At 40.5% G+C, this 21,972-nt stretch overlaps 1 protein-coding gene across 1 annotated transcript in view; it reads left to right on the forward strand.

Moving 5' to 3' along the window:
• The window catches only part of hhat (hedgehog acyltransferase), a 243,005-nt gene that overhangs the window by 31,437 nt on the left and 189,596 nt on the right, over positions 1-21,972 (forward strand). The window contains exons 6-8 of the mRNA XM_060831434.1: positions 750-965; positions 5,317-5,488; positions 14,975-15,125. Of these exons, the coding sequence (XP_060687417.1) occupies positions 750-965; positions 5,317-5,488; positions 14,975-15,125 (539 nt within the window). The remainder of the gene's footprint in view (positions 1-749; positions 966-5,316; positions 5,489-14,974; positions 15,126-21,972) is intronic.

The raw sequence follows: 21,972 nt of genomic DNA on the forward strand, positions 1-21,972 counted from the left end.
AGTTTAACTTGCAGGTCTGCATGTCTCAGGCAAAGGGAGAGGATGAAAAGGAGAGTCCTTCATGTTGACTCCAGCTGATGTGGAAATTAAACCCATGCTGTTGGTATCACTGTGCATTGTAAACTAACCATCTGGCTAATTGAGTAAGCATTTATTGTCTGTCCATAATTGGCTTTGAGGAAATGGTGGCGAACTGCCCCAATCTATGTGGTTTAGGTTACATGCATAGGCTTTCTTTCTGTAGTGACTTAATACAACTGAATGGCTTGCTATGCCATTTCACGGGGCATTGAAGAGTCTACCACATTAGTATGGTTTTGGAGTCATGTGTAGGCCAATCTAGGTGAAGATGGCAGATTTCCTCCAGTGAAAGATGTTTGTAGACTAGTTGGGTCTTTAGAACAATCTGGTAGTTTTACAATCCATTTTAATGAGAGTAACATTCCAGATTTATTAATTATATTTAGATCCTCATCCTCAACCCTTGCTGTTATCGTGGGAGTTTGAACTCATGCCTCCAGAATGGTAGCCTGTGACTCTGGATTATTAATGCAATGACCTTGCTGTTATACTGCCAACCCTTTGGTGATATTCATTAAAAAATAACATGAGAGTATTTAATGTCAGAATGATTGGTTGAGTTCTTTCTTTGTATATTTGTGGAACCTATTTCAGTTCAATCTTAATTTTTAAGACTACGTATTTATTTCTTCTCTTGATGTCAAGGTAATACTTCTTATTTATTTTAGAAAAGCTGGTATGAGACAGAGAATGAATACTTCCTGCTTTTATTCTGCTTGGCTCTTTGCAATCTGCGATACACAAGTTTCAGTTTAGAGTACTGCTGGTACTATGATGGACCACGAAGGCTTGGTGTATCCTTCTGCTGGCTGTTGGCATATATGTTCTATTATCCTATATTTCACAATGGACCCATCATATGCTACGATGACTTCATTAATCAGGTAAATTAATAAATTCACTTTTATTTGAACATACAACATTCCCTTTATAACTTAAACCTGACTTCTAATGACGACACTTTGTTTTGCTTTTTTGGACTTTGCCCTTCAATAACTTACAGGATAATGTTTATATTCAGTGACTAACATGGTAACACTTCATTATTTATTTTGTTCAGAGTTATATAAGCAATTTTCAAAGCTTACACCTTAAAAAGTGATGTATTTGGAATTTTTGTTGAAACACTGATTTTGTATGATCAATCTGCCCTCTGTAACGCTGTTAACATGATTCTGGTTTCTGTAGTTTTCCCACAAACTGTTATGGGTCATTCAGCTCATTTATGGTGGGTCTTGCTATATTCATCCTGGCTATTGTGTTACACCAATAGCAAGTTATTGAAACTAAAATGCTTTTAACGAAAGTAATTTTTACAACAGTGGAACTAAAAGAGATATGGCAATATAAAAAACTCTTGACATAGCTGAAGATTTGATGTTGCTTCTATCATTTTAGATATTTTGTTTCTCTTTGGTTGTCTTTAATTTCTGGCCCTTTTAAATGGCTGCTGCCTTTGAACTGCTACGCCAAAGCGGCATTCCATTCCTTCCAAGGGAATAAAAATGCAGCTCGATCTGGCCCTGTGTATCAAGTTAAATGCCTTCTAGAAAAATGCAGAGATTCTCTGTCAGTGACCCTATCATGTTTCCAGAAGAAGGAAGAAAGGAAAATCCAACCCCAGAGTGTCTACTGCCACCTTCTCACGGCAACATAATTTTCATGTTTACCTGTCATGGATCCCATCATAAAAAGTTCTAACCTGCTCAGTTATGACTGGAGTGAGGAAAGTTCCCTTTTTTTGTAAAATAGAATGTGAGCAAGTTGAAAATAAAGCGCAATTAATACAAGATGATTTTTATAAAAATGTCTTCACTTTTCCAAGTGGAAGACTAACTTCAAGAAGATTGAACATTTGTCGAATGTTAATTTTTTAAATTTGCTAGTTTGATTAAAATAAAACCAAACCAGTTGTAGAGGGGCTAATGATATGAGGCTTTGATTTGATGGATGAATGTTAAACAGCAAGTTATGTTTTGAAGGTACCTACAAACCCAAACCACAACTTTGTTTACACCTTTAAGTGTAAAAGATAACTCACTTACTGAGGAAATCATCAAATTAATGGAATGGTACTTGTCAGTAAAACCAAAAGGAACACTGGAACTTGGGGATACAGCTTAAAAGTAAGGGGTTTCCCACTGAAGATGGAGGTGACAAGAACATTTTTCTCAGTGGGTCATTTGTAAGTGGACAAATACAGAAGTTGCTGGAGATTATTGGATGCTGTTCAACAGCATTGCATGATGCTGGCTCAGGGTTGCACCACTTCGCTGTTCTACTTCGTCCTTGGGCTCATTTGCAATGCTAACAAGAAACTTTTTCTTTTCCTTTCAGGCATCAAAGCACACAAGATGCAACAACTCCGAGATACCCATGGCTCTCTGGGACCTTCCTTCCTCTTCCTTCTGACTCCATCCCCTCTCACAACCCCACCTCCTGTTGGGTATTCCCCATCCCTCCTAACCTTCAGCTCTCCAATGCTGAATGTTTTGCGCTCAACAAATGTCTCTGTTTTAGCCCTTTGCATCCCCACCTTATTGAACTTCATGCATGACATGATGTAGAACTCTTTCTCTGTCATCTTCACTTCCATGTCCATTTCTTTGGGCAAGAGTCCTCTCCTCATCCCATAGATTCCTTCGCCCAACTCTCTCCACCTGGACCCCTCCCTCTGGCCTGGTACCTGCACTCGATCTATTCATTGAGAATTGGTTGCCTCAATTTCTCTGACCCCCTTCATCCAAACCAACCTGTCTTCCTAAGAACTGACTGCACTCCATGTGCTTAGATCCAACCCTGACTTTATTATTAAGCCTGTCGATAGAGCTGCTGTACTGAGGCGGATCAACCTCTCCATTATAGAGGCTGAGCGCTAGCTCTCAGATTCCTCCTCCTATATTCCCCTGGACCATGACTCCAGCATGGAACATCAGGCCATTGTATCAACGACAGTCACTGACCTCATTTCATCTTGTGACCTCCCCCTCCTATTACCTCCAGGCTGAGAGTCACGCAAAAATCCACAAGCAAGCAGGGTTGTCCAAGCAGACCCATTGTTTCTGTCTGCTGCTGCTCCACAGAACTCATCTCTTCCTACCTTGACTTGGTCTTTTCTCCTCTGGTCCTGTTCCTGTCCACTTACATCCACGTTTCCTCTGATGCTTTATGCCAGTTTCAGAATTTCCACTTTGCAGGCTCCAGCCACCACCTCTTTACCATGGATGTACAATCCCTTTACACACTCATCCCCCACAAGGATGGTCTCAGTACTCTTTGCTACTTCCTGAAGCAAAGGTCTGAACTGACACCACCACCATCATCCTCCTCTGCCTGGCTGAGATCATCCTGACTCTATACAACTTCTCTATTAACTCCTCTCATTTTCTTCAGGTCAGAGAGGTGGCCATGGGCACGCGCATTGGGCCACAGTTAAGCCTGCCTCTTCGTGGGATACGTGGAACATTCCTTTTTCCAGTCCTAATCTGGCTCCCACCCACAAATGAACCAAGGATTCCCCAGCACCATTGTCGACAGGGCCCTCAGCTGAGTCTGACCTATCTCCCACACTTTCCTCCCTCAACAATGATAGGATTCCCCTTGTCCTCACCTACCAAGCTACCAGCATCCATATCCAGAGGATCATCAGTCACCGTTTCCACCACCTCCAACGAGCTGCCACCACGGGACACATATTCCCCTCTCCTCCCTTGTTCACCTTCCACAGGGACTGTTACTGCTGGGACATACTGGTTCACTCTTCCTTCACTCCCAGCACCACCACCACAACCCCAGGGCACCTTCCCCTGCAACCTTTGAAGGTGTAGCACCTACCCCCTCCCTCCTCAGTATCCAAGGGCCCAACCATATCTCCTAGGTGAAGAAACGCTTTACCTGCACTATACACAATCCAGGCAAAAGTGGGTACTGCAGATGCTGGAGATTAGAGTCAAGATTAGAATAGTGTTAGAAAAGCGCAGCAAGTCAGTCAGCATCTATGCAGCAGGAAAATCAATGTTTCGGATAAAAGCCCTTCATTAGCCCTCATTCCTAATTAAGGGCTTTTGCTCAAAACATCGATTTTCCTGCTTCTCGGATGCTGCCTGAGCTGCTGTGCTTTTCCAGCACTACTCAAATCTTGGCTCTAGTCGACTGCATTCACTGCTTGACATTGTGGTCTCCTCGACACTGGAGAGATAAAGCATAGACTGTGGACTTCTTCGCAAAACATCTATGTTTTCCTGCAAAAAAAGACCCTGAGCTTCAATGCCTATCACTTCAGCACACCACCCAGTTCCCTGGCCAATATCTCTGTTTCAGGCTTGCTGCAGTGCTCCAGTGAAGCTCAGTGCAAGCTCATTTTCCACTTGGGGCTCTGCAGCCCTCTGGACTCAATATTGAGTTCAATAGTTTTAGCGCCTGTACTCGTCCATGTCCTAGCCCCAACCCACACACAGACCTTGTTATTACATAGTCTGCCATTGCACACTGTTTATTGTTGTCCATTATCAGTCTCCAAAGCAGCTAATCACTCTCTTAGTCTGATTATTATCCACTCCTTTGTCTGTCCAGCTCTTCTCTCTCTTTGGGCTCCAACCCCACCTATTGTTTACTCCTTACCTCCCCCCACATCCTATCTTCTGCAGATAAACCAACATTTTTCTAGCTACCATCAGTTCTGAGGAAGAGTCACCAGACCCGAAACATTTACTCTGATTTCTGTTCATGCCAGACTTGCTGAGCTTTTCCAGCGACTTCTGTTTTTGTTTCTGATTTACAGCATCTGCAGTTCTTTTGTTTTTCATTAGTCTGTGGAACTTTTTTCCCTAGAGTAGTGGAAGTAGGATCAGTCAATAATTTTAAGACTGAGTTCTTGACTGACAAGGGAGTCAAATGGTTTAGGGAATAGACAGGGAAGTAGACAGCCTGATCATGATTAGATTACCGATGATCATGTTAAAAGTAGTGTAGGCTCATGGAACCAGAAGGCCAACTCCTGCTCCTGATGTTATATTAATATGCATACTACATGTTGACTTTATATCAGGGCAAAACAATTGGGGATTTAATAAATCTTGTTTGAAACTGGAATAGAATTTCCTTGATTGTCATGATTTTATAATGAATTTTGTTGGTGATTGTAGTAAAAACAAATAAAATGAGACAACTAAGTACTTCTCTACTTCAAACTGGATTTACTTGCTTTTGTTTTCTTTTTACTTCCAATTGAAACAGATGAGAAAACCAAAGACGTCAGTGCCCAAAAAAGACCTTGCATGTTTGTTGCTGAGTGGAGTGCGCATTTTGTTCTGGTGGTGTCTGACAGAGTCCATGCTTCAACTAATGTATATTCATGCAATTCAGCAGCAAGAAACAATATTGGAATCTGCCTCTTACTGGACTTTAGGTTTGTGCAATATCTGTCACTTTATAATAAGAGGTACAAATGATCTTGTATTGAAGAATATATTATGAGTTGATAGAATAATAAGATTGGACAGCAGTTCTTTGCTTTCACATGAGTGCCATAAGACACAGGTGCAGACATAGGCTATTCAGCCCATCAAGTCTGCTCTGCCATTTGATGAGATCATGGATGATCTTAATAGTCCTCATCTGTCTTTCCTCATAACCCTACATTCCCTTAATGATTAAAGATTTGTCTGTCTCAATGTTGAATAGACATAATGAGCCTTTCTTTACAGCCTGTTATGTAAAGAATTCCACAGTGTACAACCCTCTAAGAGAAGAGAGTCCTCTTCAACTCTGCCTTAAATGAGTGATGCCTTATTCTGAGATAATCCCTCTGGTTCTAGACTCTCTCACAAGACAAAACAACCTCTCAGTAGCTATACTGTTGAGTTCCTAAGAAACTTGTGTTTCAATAAGGTCACCTCTCACTATTCTAGATTCTAGTGATGCCAACCTACTCAACTTCCCAAAAGACATTCCCACCATACCTAGGATCAACCTAATGAACCTTCTTTGCACTGCCCCCAATGCAATTAAATCTTTCCTTCGTTAGGGATCCCAAAGCTGTTAAGTGTTCACTTTTCTGACTGTTCTCTATAGTTTTAGTGTTACCTCTCTGATTTGATACTCCATTCCCTTTGAAATTAAGGACAACATTTCATTTGCCTTCTTTATTACCGACTGAACTTTTGCGTGAGCATTTTGTTACTTTAGCAAGAGGATTCCTAGATTCCTCTGTGCTGTAGTTTTCTACAGTCCTTTCCACTTAAATTATATTGAGCTCCTCTATTCTTCTTGCCAAAGTGTTTAGCCTCACATTTTCCCACATAATCCATCTGTCAATTTTTTGCTCACTTGATTAATATCCATATCCATATCCCTCTGCAAACTCTTTGTGTCATCCACATCACTTGCCTTCCAGCAATTTTTGTGTTATCTGCAAATTTGGCTATAGTTTATTTACTTTCCTCATCCAATCAGTAATAAATGTTGGAAATAATTGTGGCCCTAGCAATGAACCCTGTTCTACTTCACTAGTTATCATCTTGAAAATGCCTGCCTTTTCATAACTCTGTCTTCTGTGAGTCAACTATCTATCCTAGCCAATATACTACCTCTGATACCATGGGCTTTTATGCTAAGTAGCCTAAATTATTGTACCTTCTCAACTGTCTTCTGAAAATCCAAATATATTACATGCACTGCTTCCGTTTTATCCATCCTGCTTATTAGCTCCTCAAAGAATTCTAATAAATTTGTTCAGCGTGACTGAATCCCTTACAGGTATTTAAACACATACTTATGCTTAATTCTTAATTAGTTCAAGCATCGTGGTACATTTGGCACATAGTTGGGAGTTCATTCAGTTTAGACAATGGACTGAAGCGACTGAAATCAGCAGCACTCCATCACTGATTAAATTCAAATCAACTTGCATACCTCATTTTCTTCTTCTTTCTCGAAGGTCATATGTCTTCTGTGTGGAGCTCATGTATTACATGGGTCTCACTGTGCGCTAACAAAATGTTATAATTGCTCTTTTCCATTGGCGTGGCAATACCATAGAACAAAGGTAGCCTGTTTGTTTTGAACTGAATCTTTAAGTTGTTTTGAATTGAAAGTTTCTACAGTTTAAGCTGATGAAATAAAGTACTTGGATTTAAACAGTAGCTGTCACAAACTCAAAATATCCCAAAGTGTTCCACAGCCAGTTAGGTACTTTATGATATATATTTGCAGTGGTTATGTCAGGAAAATTGACAACCGGTGTGCACACAGCGAAACCCTCTGAATGCTGTGAATTAAATGGAGAATCAATATGTAGTGATGCTGATTGAATGGTAATTATTGGGTTTGGACATATAAAAATGATGTAAATTATTAGTATGGTCTATTTTACAGTTCTGTTATAGCTTGATAATCGTAAACAGTGAACAGAATCACAACACCAATCTTGTTTCTCAAATGGAAATTCACTTATTTTGATGAGGGAACCACGATTCACCCTTCCTTCCCATGTGCTTTAACTTTATCCCCCCTCGTCCATCACCTCATTATATTTCAGTTGCCCAACTCTCTAACCCACTTCCTTCAGCCTCCCCTTTAGTTTCATTATTCTTTTCTATAAAGGACAACAAGCAGTGTCTTATTAAATTTGGTACGTATTGCCATTTTCTGTTGAAAGTTATAAGTCATTATTTTCCTACCTTGTATATGACTTAGAGTCATAGAGTTTGACAGCATGGAAACAGACCCTTCAGACCAACTTGTGCATGCTGACCAGATATTCTAAACCAATATAATCCCATTTGGCCCATATCCCTCTAAACTCTTCCTATACATGTAATTGTACCAGTCTTCACTTTTAAATCTTTCCCCTCTCACCCTAAGCCTGTGCCCTCTAGTTTTGGACTTCCCTATCCTGGGAAAAGGATGTTGGCTATTCACCCTATCAATGCCCCTCATGATTTTGTAAATCTCCATTTGGTCATCCCTCAGTCTCTGATGCTCCAGGGAAAATAGCCCTGGTCTCTTCAGCCTCTCCCCATAGCTCAAACCCTCCAACCTCAGCAACATGCTTGTAAATCTTTTCTGAACTCCTCCAAATTTCACAACATCCTGTCTGTAGCAGGGAGACCAGAATTGAATGCAATATTCCAAAAGTGGCCTAACCAATATCCTGTACAGCTGCAACATGGCCCCTCCCAACTTCTATACTCAATACACTGGCCAATAAAGGCAAGTGTCCTTTCACTATCCTGTCCACCTGTGACTCCACTTTCAAGGAACTATTAGCTTGCACCTCAAGATCTCTTTCTTCGGCAACACTCCCCAGGACCCTACTACTAAGTGTATAAGTTCTGCCCTGATTTGCCTCACCAAAATGCAACACCTCACACTCAGCTAAATTAAACCATCTGCCATTCCTCAGTCCATCAGCCCACCTGACCACGGTCCCATTGTACTCTGAGATAATCTTCTTCATTGTCCCCTACAACCATCTATTTTGGTGTTATCTGCAAACTTACTAACCATTCCTTCTAAATTCACACTCAAATCACTTTCCAATGTCTTGCTACAAATGCATATTCTGATGAAATAGAGCTGTTGAACAATAACTGTTTACATTTGTATAGTACCTGAAGTTGTTTTTTGCCTGATAAAACTGCTACAAGTGGGTCTTGAGTCAAAAATGGAGATATTGTGAGGGGCAAGCAACAGAATGTTCAAAGAGGTGGATGTCTTTTCACCTGGTCTGAGCTTTCTTTGTATTAAAAGAGGTGAAACCTGTATTTTGATTTTGAATTAATTTTGACAAGGAAAACAAAGTAATGGTTTTATTCAACGGTTTCTTGTATCTACAGCTGCAGCACATTAAGTGTATAGTGCGATTATTTATGCAACTGTGGTATATGAGGGTTTGTAGGGATAAAGAAAACCACCAGGGTTATGTTTCAGTGAGGGAAGGAAGAATTGTGTGCTTATAACCTACAGTTGCAGCCGGAAGAGTTTGTGGTTTCGGGAGGAGGATTGGGTATGAGGATACTGTCATATTTGATGAATTCATTCCTGCAGTTAACCATAGCCTTTGGATTGATTGCTCCTGTGATGGTGATCACCATCTCCAACCTCCGTGTGAAGGCCTACAGTTGTGCCCATCTCCTGACTCTAAGATACTCTTGTTTCTGGTTCTGCAACACTTTGTCCTGCAAGAGAGAAGGTAGCATGTCAGTGAGTGTGATGCAGCATGTTTGGGTGATGTGGCTGCCATAATGCAAACTGTGAAGCTTGTAGCATTGCTAAGTTTGAGAGGGTGAAGTTGTGAATTTCAGGTAAAATCACGATTGATAGAAGTTGTTACTGGTGAAGGATGGTATATAGAGCAGTAAGTGCGATTAGTGACATATTTTGTGAGATATAACATTTGAAGATACTCCCTCCTGCACCAGATGTGTGTCATAACATTCCTGAATAGTTTGATTGGATGCTCCCAGAGTTGCAATGGGCCTCACCGGACACGTTGTTCAGTCCTGCCGTAAATCTCACCACAGCCCTTGTTGCTCAGACCCCTATAAGATTCTGATCATTATATTATCCACATATTGTTTCGGTGTTGTGGGGAATTATGTTTGGGGATTACAAAAGATTGGATTGAGATTTAGATTAACATATATATCCTCGAGTATTTGTGTATCCACCATGCTATTTGTAAAGTGAGCCTGACAATATAGTCATCTAAATGGTAATGAAATCTTGACAAAACAAGTTACAAAATACAGTATTGCATCTGACAATATCAGAAGAAAAGTCCTTACTTTGAAGGTTAGTAATAAGTTTAAAAATCAAAGATTTGTTGAATAAAAGATCCATACTTGAGAAAGCAATCATTTTTAAATTGGACTCCATAGTTTTCCTTTAAAAGAAAGGAGACTGAGTGCACAGTACCAGTTTTTTTTAGTATTCTAAAATGTAGAGTGTAAGATTCACTTTAATGCAGTTTTGACACTTCTGAGTAAAAGTGCTGTGCTGTGTTGGATGCTAGTTGAGTTGAATGCTGACAACTGAAGAGAAAACTGCTATAATTTTAAAAAATTAAAAGGTGAACTGAAATGTGCAATATCGTGACCAATAGGTGCAATGTACTCACTACCTGCAAGGAAATGGAGAAAGTCAGCAGTGAGGAAAGCCACAATACAAACAAACGTACCTGGTCCAGAAGAGTATGCAGCGTGGGAAAGAGCAGAATAGGAATATGTGTAAATAGGTACTCTAATTATAGGAAAGGTCACTGGACCCAAAACATTAACTTTGATTTCTCTTCATGGATGCTGCCAGATTGCTGAACTTTTCCAGCAACCTCTGTTTTGTCTCTAGTTAGAGGGAATGGGAGGACGGATGGTTTGTTGCCGACCTGGGAGTAAGATATATTTCGGGGCAGCTGGAGAGGAACTTGGAAAGAGAAGGGGATAATTGAGTTGTCATTGTACATGTTGGACTCAATACCCTATCTATGAACAGGCAAGCAGGATTGCTGAAAGAGTAGCAAGAGTAAGGCTCTAATTTAAATGCAAGACACTGAAGGTAATTATTTTTGGATTTGGTTTCTAAGGCTTGTGCAAATTGGCACAGGAGCAGATAGATCAAGAGCTACGAGGCCAGAGGGTTGGTGTGGGGGAGAAAAGGGTTTTTTTTTGAGATATTGGCTCCTGTTCTAAGATTGGAAAGAATAATACTGATGTGGGATGCTGAAGAAATGATCAATAAGAGGTGGTAAAGGCTTTAAAATAGTAAGGAGTATTTTCTCTAGGGATAATACTGACAGAACAGAGCAGGAAGACTTAGGAACAAAAGGAAGTAAGAGATATATATAAGACAAGACAATAAATAGTTATATTCCTGATGAAGGGCTTTTGCCCGAAACGTCGATTTCTCTGCACTTTGGATGCTGCCTGAACTGCTGTGCTCTTCCAGCACCACTAATCCAGAATAAATAATTATAGAACAAGGGTCTTAAAAAGTTGATTTAAACATAAAGAGAGCACTATTTAACAAATGGAAGTGTCTGGACAGCAATAAGCACAGTCAAATAAAACAGGAGTTGGAGGCAGTCAAGCACTGGGAGCAATAGGTATTACGGAGATATTAGTCGAGAGTGTGGTGCTGCAAAAGAACAGCAGGGCAGGCAGCATCTGAGGAGCAGAAATCGATGTTTCAGGCAAAAGCCCTTCATCAGGAATGAGGCTAGGAGCCTTGGGGTGAAGAGATAAATGGGAGGGGAGTGGGGCTGGGGGGAAGGTAGCTGAGAGTGCAATGGAGATGGGTGAATTGGTTGTGGATGGGTGGGAAGGAAGATGCACAGGTAGGACAGGTCATGAGGGCAGTGCTGAACTGGAAGGTTGGAACTGGGGTAAGGTAGGGGGAGGGGAAACGAGGAAACTGGTGAAGTCCACATTGATGCCCTGGGGTTGGAGGATCCTGAGGCAGAAGATGAGGCATTCTTCCTCCAGGCAGCGGGTAGTTCCGGAATGGTGATGGAGAAGCCTAGGACTTGCATTTCCTCAGCGGAGTGGGAGTGGGAGGGGGAGTTGAAGTGTTCAGCCTGGGGCAGTGGGGTTCGTGGGTGGGAGTGTCCCGAAGATGTTCTCTGAAGCACCCTGCAAGTAGGCGTCCTGCCTACCCAATGTAGAGGAGACCGCATCGGGAGCAGTACATGATGTGTGGAAGTGCAGGTGTAATGGAGGTGAAGGGGGAGATGTGGGCGCAGGTTTTGTAGTTCATTCAGTGGCGTGGAAGGTGCTGGGAGGGGAGGGTGGGTTGTTTGGTTGGGGGAGGGGGGGACCTGACAAGGTAGTCGTGAAGGAAATGGTCTTTACGGAAAGTGGATAGGAGTGGTGAGGGAAATTACCTGTAGTGGTGGGGTCCATTTGTAGGTGGTGGAAATGGTGGAGGATGATGCAATGTATATGGAGGTTGGTAGGGTGGAAGGACTGGGGGGGGGGGTTCTGTCATTGTTGCGGTTGGAGGTGTGGGGTTCGAGGGTGGAGGTGCAGGAAGTGGATGAGATGCGTTGGAGGACATCATCAACCATGTGGGAGGGGAAATTGCGGCCTTTAAAGAAGGAGGCCAGCTGGTGTGTTCTGTGGTGGAACTGGTCTTGCTGGGAGCAGATGCGGCAGAGGCGGAGGAATTAGGAATAAGGGATAGCATTTTTAGAGAAGGCAGGGTGGGAGGAGTTGGAATCCAGGTAGCTGTGGGAGTCAGGTTTGTAGAAAGTGTTAGTGTTAAATCGGTCACCGTTAATGAAGATGGAGAGGTCCAGGTCACGTCCTCATGGGAGCACAAGGTGGCGCCAATGCAGTCATCAATGTAGTGGAGGAAAAGTGATGCTGGTGTAACTGTGGAAGATGGACTGTTCCACATAGCTGACAAAGAGACAGGCATAGCTGGGGCCCATATGGGTGCCCATGGCTACTCCTTTCATCTGGAGGAAGTGGGAGGATTCGAAGGAGAAATTATTGAGGGTGAGAACTAGTTCAGCCAAAAGAAATAATATCAGTGGAAGGGTATGGTGGGGATGTCGGGAGAAGAAACACCGGAGTGCTTGGAGGCCCTGGTCATGGCGGATGGAGGTATATAGGGACTGGATGTCCATGGTGAAGATTAGGCATTGGGGACCAGGGAAACGCCTATTGTAGAGGGCATGGCTAAGAAGAATCAGGACTGGGAACGAAACACTGTAGGGTATAGTACGTAATAGATGAAAAGATAAAGGGAGAAATTGGAGAAGTGAAGTAGCTGACAATAGAAAAAAGAGTATTGGCGAGTCTAAAATACAAGCCATATAAATGGAGATAAAAGATGATAAAATATCCATTATACTATTGATGTAATCCACAGATCATCTAATAGATAGAAGAGAAGTGGAGGAAGAAATATACAAATGTTCTTCAGAATTAATAAATGGAAGAATAACCATGGTGAATTTCAAAAGCCCTGATATACATTGGACAGAAACAGTACATAAAGGAGATACAGGAATTGAGTTCTTGTGGTGTTCACAGGACTTTTTAAAATAAAATATGTAAAAGCACAACAGCTAAAGGTTCACCACTGGATTTGGTAATGGGGAATGAACTAGAGCAGAAACGTGAAGTAAAAGTTGGGGAATATCTAGGCAATAATGTCAATAATATTTATATTCTTTCAAGTGTAGGTGTGACAAATAAACAAATTAATAGATTGGAGAAAAGGTGATTTTGAGTGGCTGAGAATGAAACTTGCAGGAAACAAAATTGGCAAAATATGTTGGCAGACAGCAATGTAGAACAACAATGGGAAGCACTCTTTTTTTTAAAAAAAGTGTTCAACAGAGTGCAGCAAAAATATGTTTCATTAAAAGGAAAGAGCAAATTAAACACATGAGACTCCACGGATGAATAAAAACTTAAGGAAGCAGTTGAGAGATAGCAAAGAGGCGTGCAATAATTATATAGACCCTGCAGAGGAATGCATAATTAAAGAAGTTTTAAAGAGATTAAGCAAGAAGTCAGAAGTACAATTGGGGAGGCAAAGAGGAACTATGCAATTAACGTTTTTAGGAACATAAGCGGAAATAGTAAGATATTTTACAAACAGGTCAACAAAGAGGGAAGAGGAAATACCACAGCAAATGCTGGGGAGATGGCAGAAATGTAAAGTTGTTATTTTATTTTGTTATTTGCCAGGGAGATAGCAAATGTAAAGGTGACACTTAATGGTAACTTGAAGAATGAGATAAGTACAAATGCCATGCATAAATAAATAATGTTGTACCAATGTGTCTGATCTGAGAAAATTCCAGGCTTAGACAGGCTTGGCCCAGCCAGTCCATACAAATATTTCAGCTTCACTTGAAAGACACCTATTCAATTTGCTTCAACCACTCCCTGTGGTAGTGAATTCTACATTCTCACAACTCTTTTGATAAATAAGCTTTGTTTCAATTTTCTAATATATTTATTGCTGATTTGCATTGATGGTCTAAAAAATTGCTTTCCTCTCTTCCCCCTCAAATAAATGAAAAGATTGTTTCTATACTCACTCTTTCAAAACCTTTCATTATTTTCAAATACATTTATTAGGTCACCCCTCAGCTTTCTCTTTTTGATATCTTTTCCAGAAATGCCACCCATTTCTTATATCATCCTTTATAAACCTTCTCTGCATCATCTCCAGTCCTGCAATATCATTTTTGCAATCGCAATCTGAACTGCATGCAATACTCAGATGGGGACTGAACTAAGGCTTGATACAAGTTTAGCATAACTTCCCTCTTTTTTTTTCCAATTGCAGACAACTGCTTGGTTTGTTTTTTGTAATGGCCTTGTGAACCTGTGGCAGAACTTTGTAGAGATATATTTATTTCTTTTCCAACAATCCTTTGTTCCCTTACCCCACCTAAATTTACACTTCCCATGTAATGTCACTCTTCTATTCTGTACACACATTTGTGTTAAAATTCATTTGCCAATTGTTTATTTCCTTTGTAATTTGTTGCAGTCCTCTTCAGCGTTGACTATCCCTCTCAATTTGATGATCAGCTCCAGAGGTAGAACTTGTGTCCACAACATTAAAACAAATCAGGAACAGTCTTGTCCCAGCAGTAATCAGTGTGGAACATCACTTCCCACCTATTGCTGCTCTGAGTAATTACTCTTTACACTCAAGTTGTATTGATCATTATATATAACATACCAAGTAATAGTTATGTAGTTTATGAGACCATGTCTCCTCTATGTTTAACGGATCATGCAAAATAGATTATTATTCTATTCATACCACAAGGGGGCACTATTGTTACATCCATAAGTTAAACTAATGTACAGTGAGGTTTTGAGAAGTGAACAGTTCCAGTTTAGATTATCATATCTTTCTCTCCTAGGTGGCCTTGGTTTTGCTCATACTTTATTTTTCTATATGAAATATCTGCTGTTTTATGGCATTCCATCAATTATCATGCATTTGGATGGAATTGAACCACCAAGATTGCCAAGGTGTACCAGTAGTTTGTACAGTTTTACAGGAACATGGAGGTAAGTCTTACAGTGTGTATTTTGAAAGTCAAGGTTAAGAACAGAATGAGATCTTGCAAATGCAGCTATACTAATTTCTGCCTCATTTACATTAATGTGATTATTTCCTCAGTATATTTTGCCTCAGGAATAATTTTACAAGATCGTTTTATACTTTTCTTCTGAAGTAGTCACATTGAACTCAATGTTGTTTGCTCTCTCCCAAGACGTTGCCAGACCTATTGAGTTTCTCCAGCACTTTCCCTTTTTATTTCATTAATTCAAAGTTTGCGTTTTAAAGTAAAGCTGTTTGGGGTCACTTTAAGTTGATGAAACATGATTGTTGTGTTGACTAAGCAGATGTGGCCAATGTATCCTTGACGAAGTGCAGCAAGACCCAGGCCTGTGGCAGTATAAGAGTGGCTCAACTGTGTAGGAGGACAGGAAGAAGAATGGAAGGACAATACTGATTGGGGATAGTTTATTTAGAGGTCAGGCATTTCTGTGACTGCCAACATGACTCTAGAACAGTTTGTTGCCTCCCTGGTAGGATGAAAAGAATGGCTATGGGACATTTTTTTGGGGCAGGGCAAGCAACCAGAGGTCACAGTTCACATTGGTATCAGTGACCCTGCATGAATGTGAATGCACAGAATGTAGTTAATAAGATTGTGGAGTTACAGGCACAGATTGTCTGATTTGGTTATAATGTGGTGGTTATAATAAGCCCTCATTTAAGGAAGGCTTATCTGGATGTTAAATATTCCCATTTATAAGATGCTCAGAAAATATAGGGAATGGAAAACACAGAGTAGGTAGCATTTTTGGTTTAAGGATAGCATAGCAGTAATGGAGGAAGAGAATGTTTTAGAGGGTTAAATAATACTGTTGCTGTGGCTAAAATGAAGGGATAAGGATGCTCAGAATAAAATACAGGCCATTAGCTAGTGGGTAGGAGGCAGAAAACAAATCTGCAAGGAATTTACAGAGAGATGAAACATGATAGAGTGGTTGTAAAGGGGGACTTTCATTACCTGTATGTGAATGGGGCTAGTGGTCGTGTTAAAGAGCGGTGAGGGACAAGATTCATAGATTGTATTCAGGAAAATTTTCTACCGTAGAACATGTTCAATTCAAAAAGAAAGGAGACCCTGCAAGACCTTGTTCTTAGGAATTGGGTGGCCTAAGTAGATCAAGTATTCGTGAGGGAAAATTTAGTGTACAGTGATCATTTTATCATAAGGCTTTGGGTAATGGCGGAAAGTGATGTTTGTCAATCCAGAGAAAGAATGATCGAAGCATGGCGAGCAGATTTCAATGGGTCAAGAACTGAATTGGGCCAGACAGACCGGAACTAAAGGCTGGTGGGTAAATAATAGCTGGATAGTGGGTTACCTTCAAAAACGAAATTGTTTAGTCATAGTCAAAATATATTCCTTTGAATGGGAAATGTAGGACAACAAATCCAGAGCTCCCTGATTAACAAAGGAGACAGAAATTAAGACAACAAATGTGATAATGACAGGTGTCATAAGGCAGATAAGAAGCAAAGAGGAATTAAAAACACAAGCTGACAGCTAACATAAAAGGAAATTCTCTGTAAGTACATCCATAGTAAAAGATGGTGGAAGGAGTAGTGGGGGGCAGGTTAGAGATCAAAAAGGGGTTTTACAAGCCTAGAGAAATGGTTGAGGTGTTGATTAAAAGCCTTACATTTGTGTTTACCTCTGAGGCAGAGGCTGTTCAGATAGTGGTGATAGAGGAGGGAACCCAGTTATGAGAAGAGTTTAAAATTGAGCACAGCCTTGTGAAGAAAGTTTATAGATCATGAACAATCTAGAACTTCGAAAGGTATTGCCACATTGGTCAAGTGAGCAGAAAGGTACCAGATGGAGCTCAGTGCAAAAAATTGTGAGGTGATATATTTTGCCAGAAAGAACATGGGGAGACTGTATGAAATAAAAGATACTATTCTAAAGGGCATACAAGTGCAGAGAGACCTAGGTGTATATGTTCGTCAGTTACTAAAGGTGGCAGGACAGTTTAATAAAGCATGCAGCATTCTTGGTTTCATAAATAGGGACATATAAAATACAAGCAGGGAGATTATGATTAATTTACATACGACACTAGTTAGGCCTCAGCTGGAGTACTGTGCACAGTTCAGGACCCCACACTATAGGGGAGAATGTGAATACGTTGATTAAAGTATAGAACAGGTATGTAAGAGTGTTTCCAGAAATAAGACATTTCAGTTATCGGGAAAGATTGGAGAAGTTGGGAGTGTTTTCCTTTGAGAGAAGAAGGCTGAGAAGAAATTAAAAAGAAGTTTTCAAAACCATGAGTTAGCTAAAAAGGTGAAATTGTTCTCACTTATAATCAGATCAAGAGCTTGGGCACAGTTTTGAAGTGCTTTGCAAAAGAAGCAAATGTGAGGTGAGAAAATAAAGTTTATAACAGAGGAATATCAATTATCTGAATATCGGATTATCCAAAGGAGATCTCGAGATCCCTATAGAGACATTACATCAAAGACGTGTTTCCAACGCTGATCATATCTTTTGTTTACAGTGATTAAAAGTGAACTTGGTTTACTGAAATGCTGCTGAGAAGAGTCCTGGACATCGATGGGAGAACAGGCGCAGTCTCCAAATGACTGACCTCCCGCCTTCTCTCTCCCTCCCCACACTTTCCTTGGAGTTCAAAGTTTGTGAGAAGATTTGTAGCTCGGGTGCTCGTTGTTGTGGTTCTGTTCGCCGAGCTGGGAATTTGTGTTGCAAACATTTCGTCCCCTGTCTAGGTGACATCCTCAGTGCTTGGGAGCCTCCTGTGAAGCGCTTTTGTGATGTTTTCTCTGGCATTTATAGTGGTTTGAATCTGCCGCTTCCGGTTGTCAGTTCCAGCTGTTCCTTGCAGTGGGTGGTATATTGGGTCCAGGTCGATGTGCTTATTGATTTGATTCTGTGGATGAATGCCATGCCTCTAGGAATTCCCTGGCTGTTCTCTGTTTGGCTTGTCCTATAATAGTAGTGTTGTCCCAGTTGAATTCATGTTGCTTGTCATTTGCGTGTGTGGCTACTAAAGGATAGCTGGTTGTGTCGTTTCGTGGCTAGTTGGTGTTCATGGATGCGGATTGTTAGCTGTTTTCCTGTTTGTCCTATGTAGTGTTTTGTGCAGTCATTGCATGGGATTTTGTACACTACGTTGGTTTTGCTCATGCTGGGTATCGGGTCCTTTGTTCTGGTGAGTTATCTGAGAGTGGCTGTTGGTTTGTGTGCTGTTATGAATCTTAGTGGTCGCAGTAGTCTGGTTGTCAGTTCAGAAATGCTTTTGCTGTATGGTAGTGTGGCTAGCCCTTTGGGTTGCGGCATGTCCTCGTTCCACTGTCTTTCCCTTAGGCATCTGTTGATTAAATTGCGTGGGTATCTGTTTTTTGGCGAATACATTGTATAGGTGTTCTTCTTCCTTCACGGTGTTGAACAGTGTTGAGGACGAGGTTGGGGGGGGGGCTGGGGGGGCGGGGGGTAGGGGTGGGAGGGCATCTGTGTTGGATGGAATTAGGGGGCAAGTGTCGGGGTGGTGTTGGATGGGGTGTGGGCGGGGTTGGACAGCGTTTGGGGGTGCGGGGGCAGTGTTGGATGTGGTTGGGACAGGGGTGGCGGCAAGTGTTGGACTGGGTTGTGTGGTGTGGGCAGAGGGGGCGGGGTTGGGGGAGGCAGGTTGTGGCGGTTGGGGGCTGGCGGGGTTCGGTGTTGGACGGGATTGCGGGTGGGGGACGGTGTTGGACAGGGGGTGAGGGATGAGAAAGGGGCGGGGACGCACAGGATGTGTGGGAGGAGGAGGGGGTTGGGGGCTTGTGCGCAGTGTGTTGCTGCCTAGTCTCGTAAACGGGGAGTGGGCTTCACAGAAAACTCCGAGCCCCAGAGGAAAGGCATTGAATCAATTAACCGAATAATCAATTATCTGAACAAAACAGTGCCCATCCATCTTGTTCAGATAATTGAGATTCCTCTGTACGTAGTGAATAATTAGGATATGGACTGCAGTGTCTGGAAGTGTGCTGGAGGGAAATTCAATTGAGGCATTCAATTGAACTTCCTGAGAGAGATTGGATAATTGTTTTTATTTTAAATAATATGCAGGGCTACAGGGAAAAGCTAGGAGAATGATGCTGAGATAACATAATTAGAGACCCTGCAGGCGCAACGCAACACACCAAATGGGCCTTCTACTGCACTGTTTTAAAAAAGAATCTGAGTCCAAGTTTGCTTAGAAAATAAACTGATCAACTTGAGGGGAAAAATAACGTGCTGATTCATATTTCAATGTTGCAGAGGGATTGGTGCAAGGTGAATAGGAGCTAAAGTACTACTGTGCACTGAGTTTTGTTATATATTGTTTGTATATAGTCTGTAAATGATGTGCTTTTACAAACACGGTAATTGTATTAAACCAATTTAAGGCACTTTTACAAAATTGTTGCATATGTGAAAAATCTAAAACGAAAACAGAAAACATTTAAGTAAACAGTTCGCCCATCAAGCACTTGCAAAGAGAAGAAACTTTTCAGGTATATGTTGTGTTCCTGAAGCAGAAACTCAGGGTACATGAGAATAAAATCAAAGCTCTTGATTATCATTTTTAATTTTCCATAACTGGCTATTATATCACAGTGTAACTGAGGATTTTCTTTTGACAAAACAGCTTGAATAATTTAACATCTACTACTCAAATATGGTGGTTTGACATTTTTCAGCTGTTAAAGAAACTCCAGCAAGTTACTTCTTTTTTTAAAATAGCAAGGAATATCCTGAACAGAAATAGTTTTAAAAAACCACTCTAACAGTTCCCCATTGCAGAGATTCCTGGCAGATTTCTTTTTGTCATGATGCACAAATTAGTTTAAGCAGAAGTTCAATCTGGATTGTTGTTGGCACCCAAAAGAGGTACTCAGCCCAGATCTCTAAATGTTCTGAAGAGGCTGCTTTTTTGAATGAACTATCACCTGATGTAGTTGTAGACAAATAATCTGTTAAATATATAAAAGATCTATTTCAGTGGAGTAACGATCAGACATTCAGTTTGATGTTAATTGAAATACTGCAAATGCATTTGATGCAATTTGTATTTACATATTGATTGCAGCCAGAGTTTCTCTGACAAACAAACTATATAAACTAAAAGGAGGAATTTGAAAGTTATGACAATCTTGCTTCAGAACTTGAAACTTCTAGTCAAAATACCACTGAATACAGAAATGTGCTAACATAAAGAGACAATCTAATCATTGTCAAATGCGGCAAATATTGGTCTAAATATGCAATAGAGCAATAGAAACTCACTAACAATTAAGTAATGCAAAACAACAATTTGAAGGTCAGGAATGAAAAAGAACTTTGCTTGCAAAGTGCAAGTTTGCCATTGTCTCTGTTATGCTGATTGAGAAGAACACCCAGTCTACTGATGTGGTGAGCATTTTCACAGTGAAGTCATTCATTATCAAGGGAACCAGTACATTTTATTAAGAATGTATGTCACTGAATTAATTACAGACAGTAAAATATATAAGCAATGACACCTTTTGATATTTGCAAGCATCTGTGTGTGTGTGCACTTATACATTGTGATAGAAAGTATATGACTAAATGTAATTTTGACAGTTTAGATATCAAAATGGTGACATATTGATGTTGGTTACTTTTGTGAGGAGTCTAAAAACAAAGTCAGAGAGCTGGTAACTACAAGCCCCCTGGAGTGTTAATGGAGTATTGTTTGTTTATACTGTGAGGTTTACAAGCAGTAAGCACTGAAAGGCATTTGCTTGTTTTTTTGCTTTAAGATAATCTAAGATTGGTTTCATCTTAGAAAAACTCAGATTGAATAATTTTGGAGGAGACGTGATTCGGGTCAGAAACAAATATAGTTTTTCTCCTAGGAAAAAGTAAAGGACAGTTCAGGGAAAGCACAGTTACCTAATGTAAACATTTACTTTGCAAAACTTCCAGACCAGGACAGTTCAGTTAGAAATCTCCAGATTATCATAAAACTGTGAAAGGCTAAGTTTTCAGTTTCATGAGTATTCATGTAAGATTACTTTACAGTTCAGTACAACGGGGCAGTCACAGTTAAGTCAAACCTAAAGGTTTGATGCCGAATGATAATTTCTCTTGATTTGAAATGTTATAAAGTAAAGGTTTTGTAAAAAGATGAGATTTTATTTTGTGTTTTGGGTTTTAAGATCTTTCAAACTGTTTCTTCAAATTTAGATAGCTTAGTCTTTTTTTTCAGTTTGTGTAATGAACTTCAGTTTCATTGTCAAAATCTGAAACCTATATGTTTGTTTTATTGAATGGCCACCTTGTTAATGCATAAGAAGACTGTGAAGCCAGTTTTCATTCTGGGATCTGACATGTCCAGTGCTAACATCAGCTGGGATCATAACAATTTTGCTAGATATGAGCTCACTGAACTTAAGAGGAATTCTATGTCACTTTTAAAGAAATGGGGTGAATGGAGGCTCTGAAGAAAATGCAGGAGTATTGCTGTGAAGATTAGATTTAAAGCTGGCTTTGAGTATTGCTAAGAGTTTTCTGTGAATGGATGACCTTACATTGAATCATTTGAAATCTTTGCAAACAGCTAGGCTAAGAGAATTAAAAGATAAGCTGGAAGTTAAGTAAAAGCACAACTTCATAAGGAGCATATGCTTTAAGTGATAATCCAACATTTAGAATTAGAAAAGTGGAAACCTGAAATTGAGATGCCAAAGCTACGGTTGGCTAAGATATGGTTAGAAATGAAGAAAAAAAGAGGAAAAGGAGATGAAAATAGGAATGGAAAGGAAGTAAGACTAGGAAATAAGAAAGAT

This window comes from Hemiscyllium ocellatum, chromosome 10, assembly GCF_020745735.1.
Source record: "Hemiscyllium ocellatum isolate sHemOce1 chromosome 10, sHemOce1.pat.X.cur, whole genome shotgun sequence".
Lineage (NCBI taxonomy): Eukaryota > Metazoa > Chordata > Chondrichthyes > Orectolobiformes > Hemiscylliidae > Hemiscyllium > Hemiscyllium ocellatum.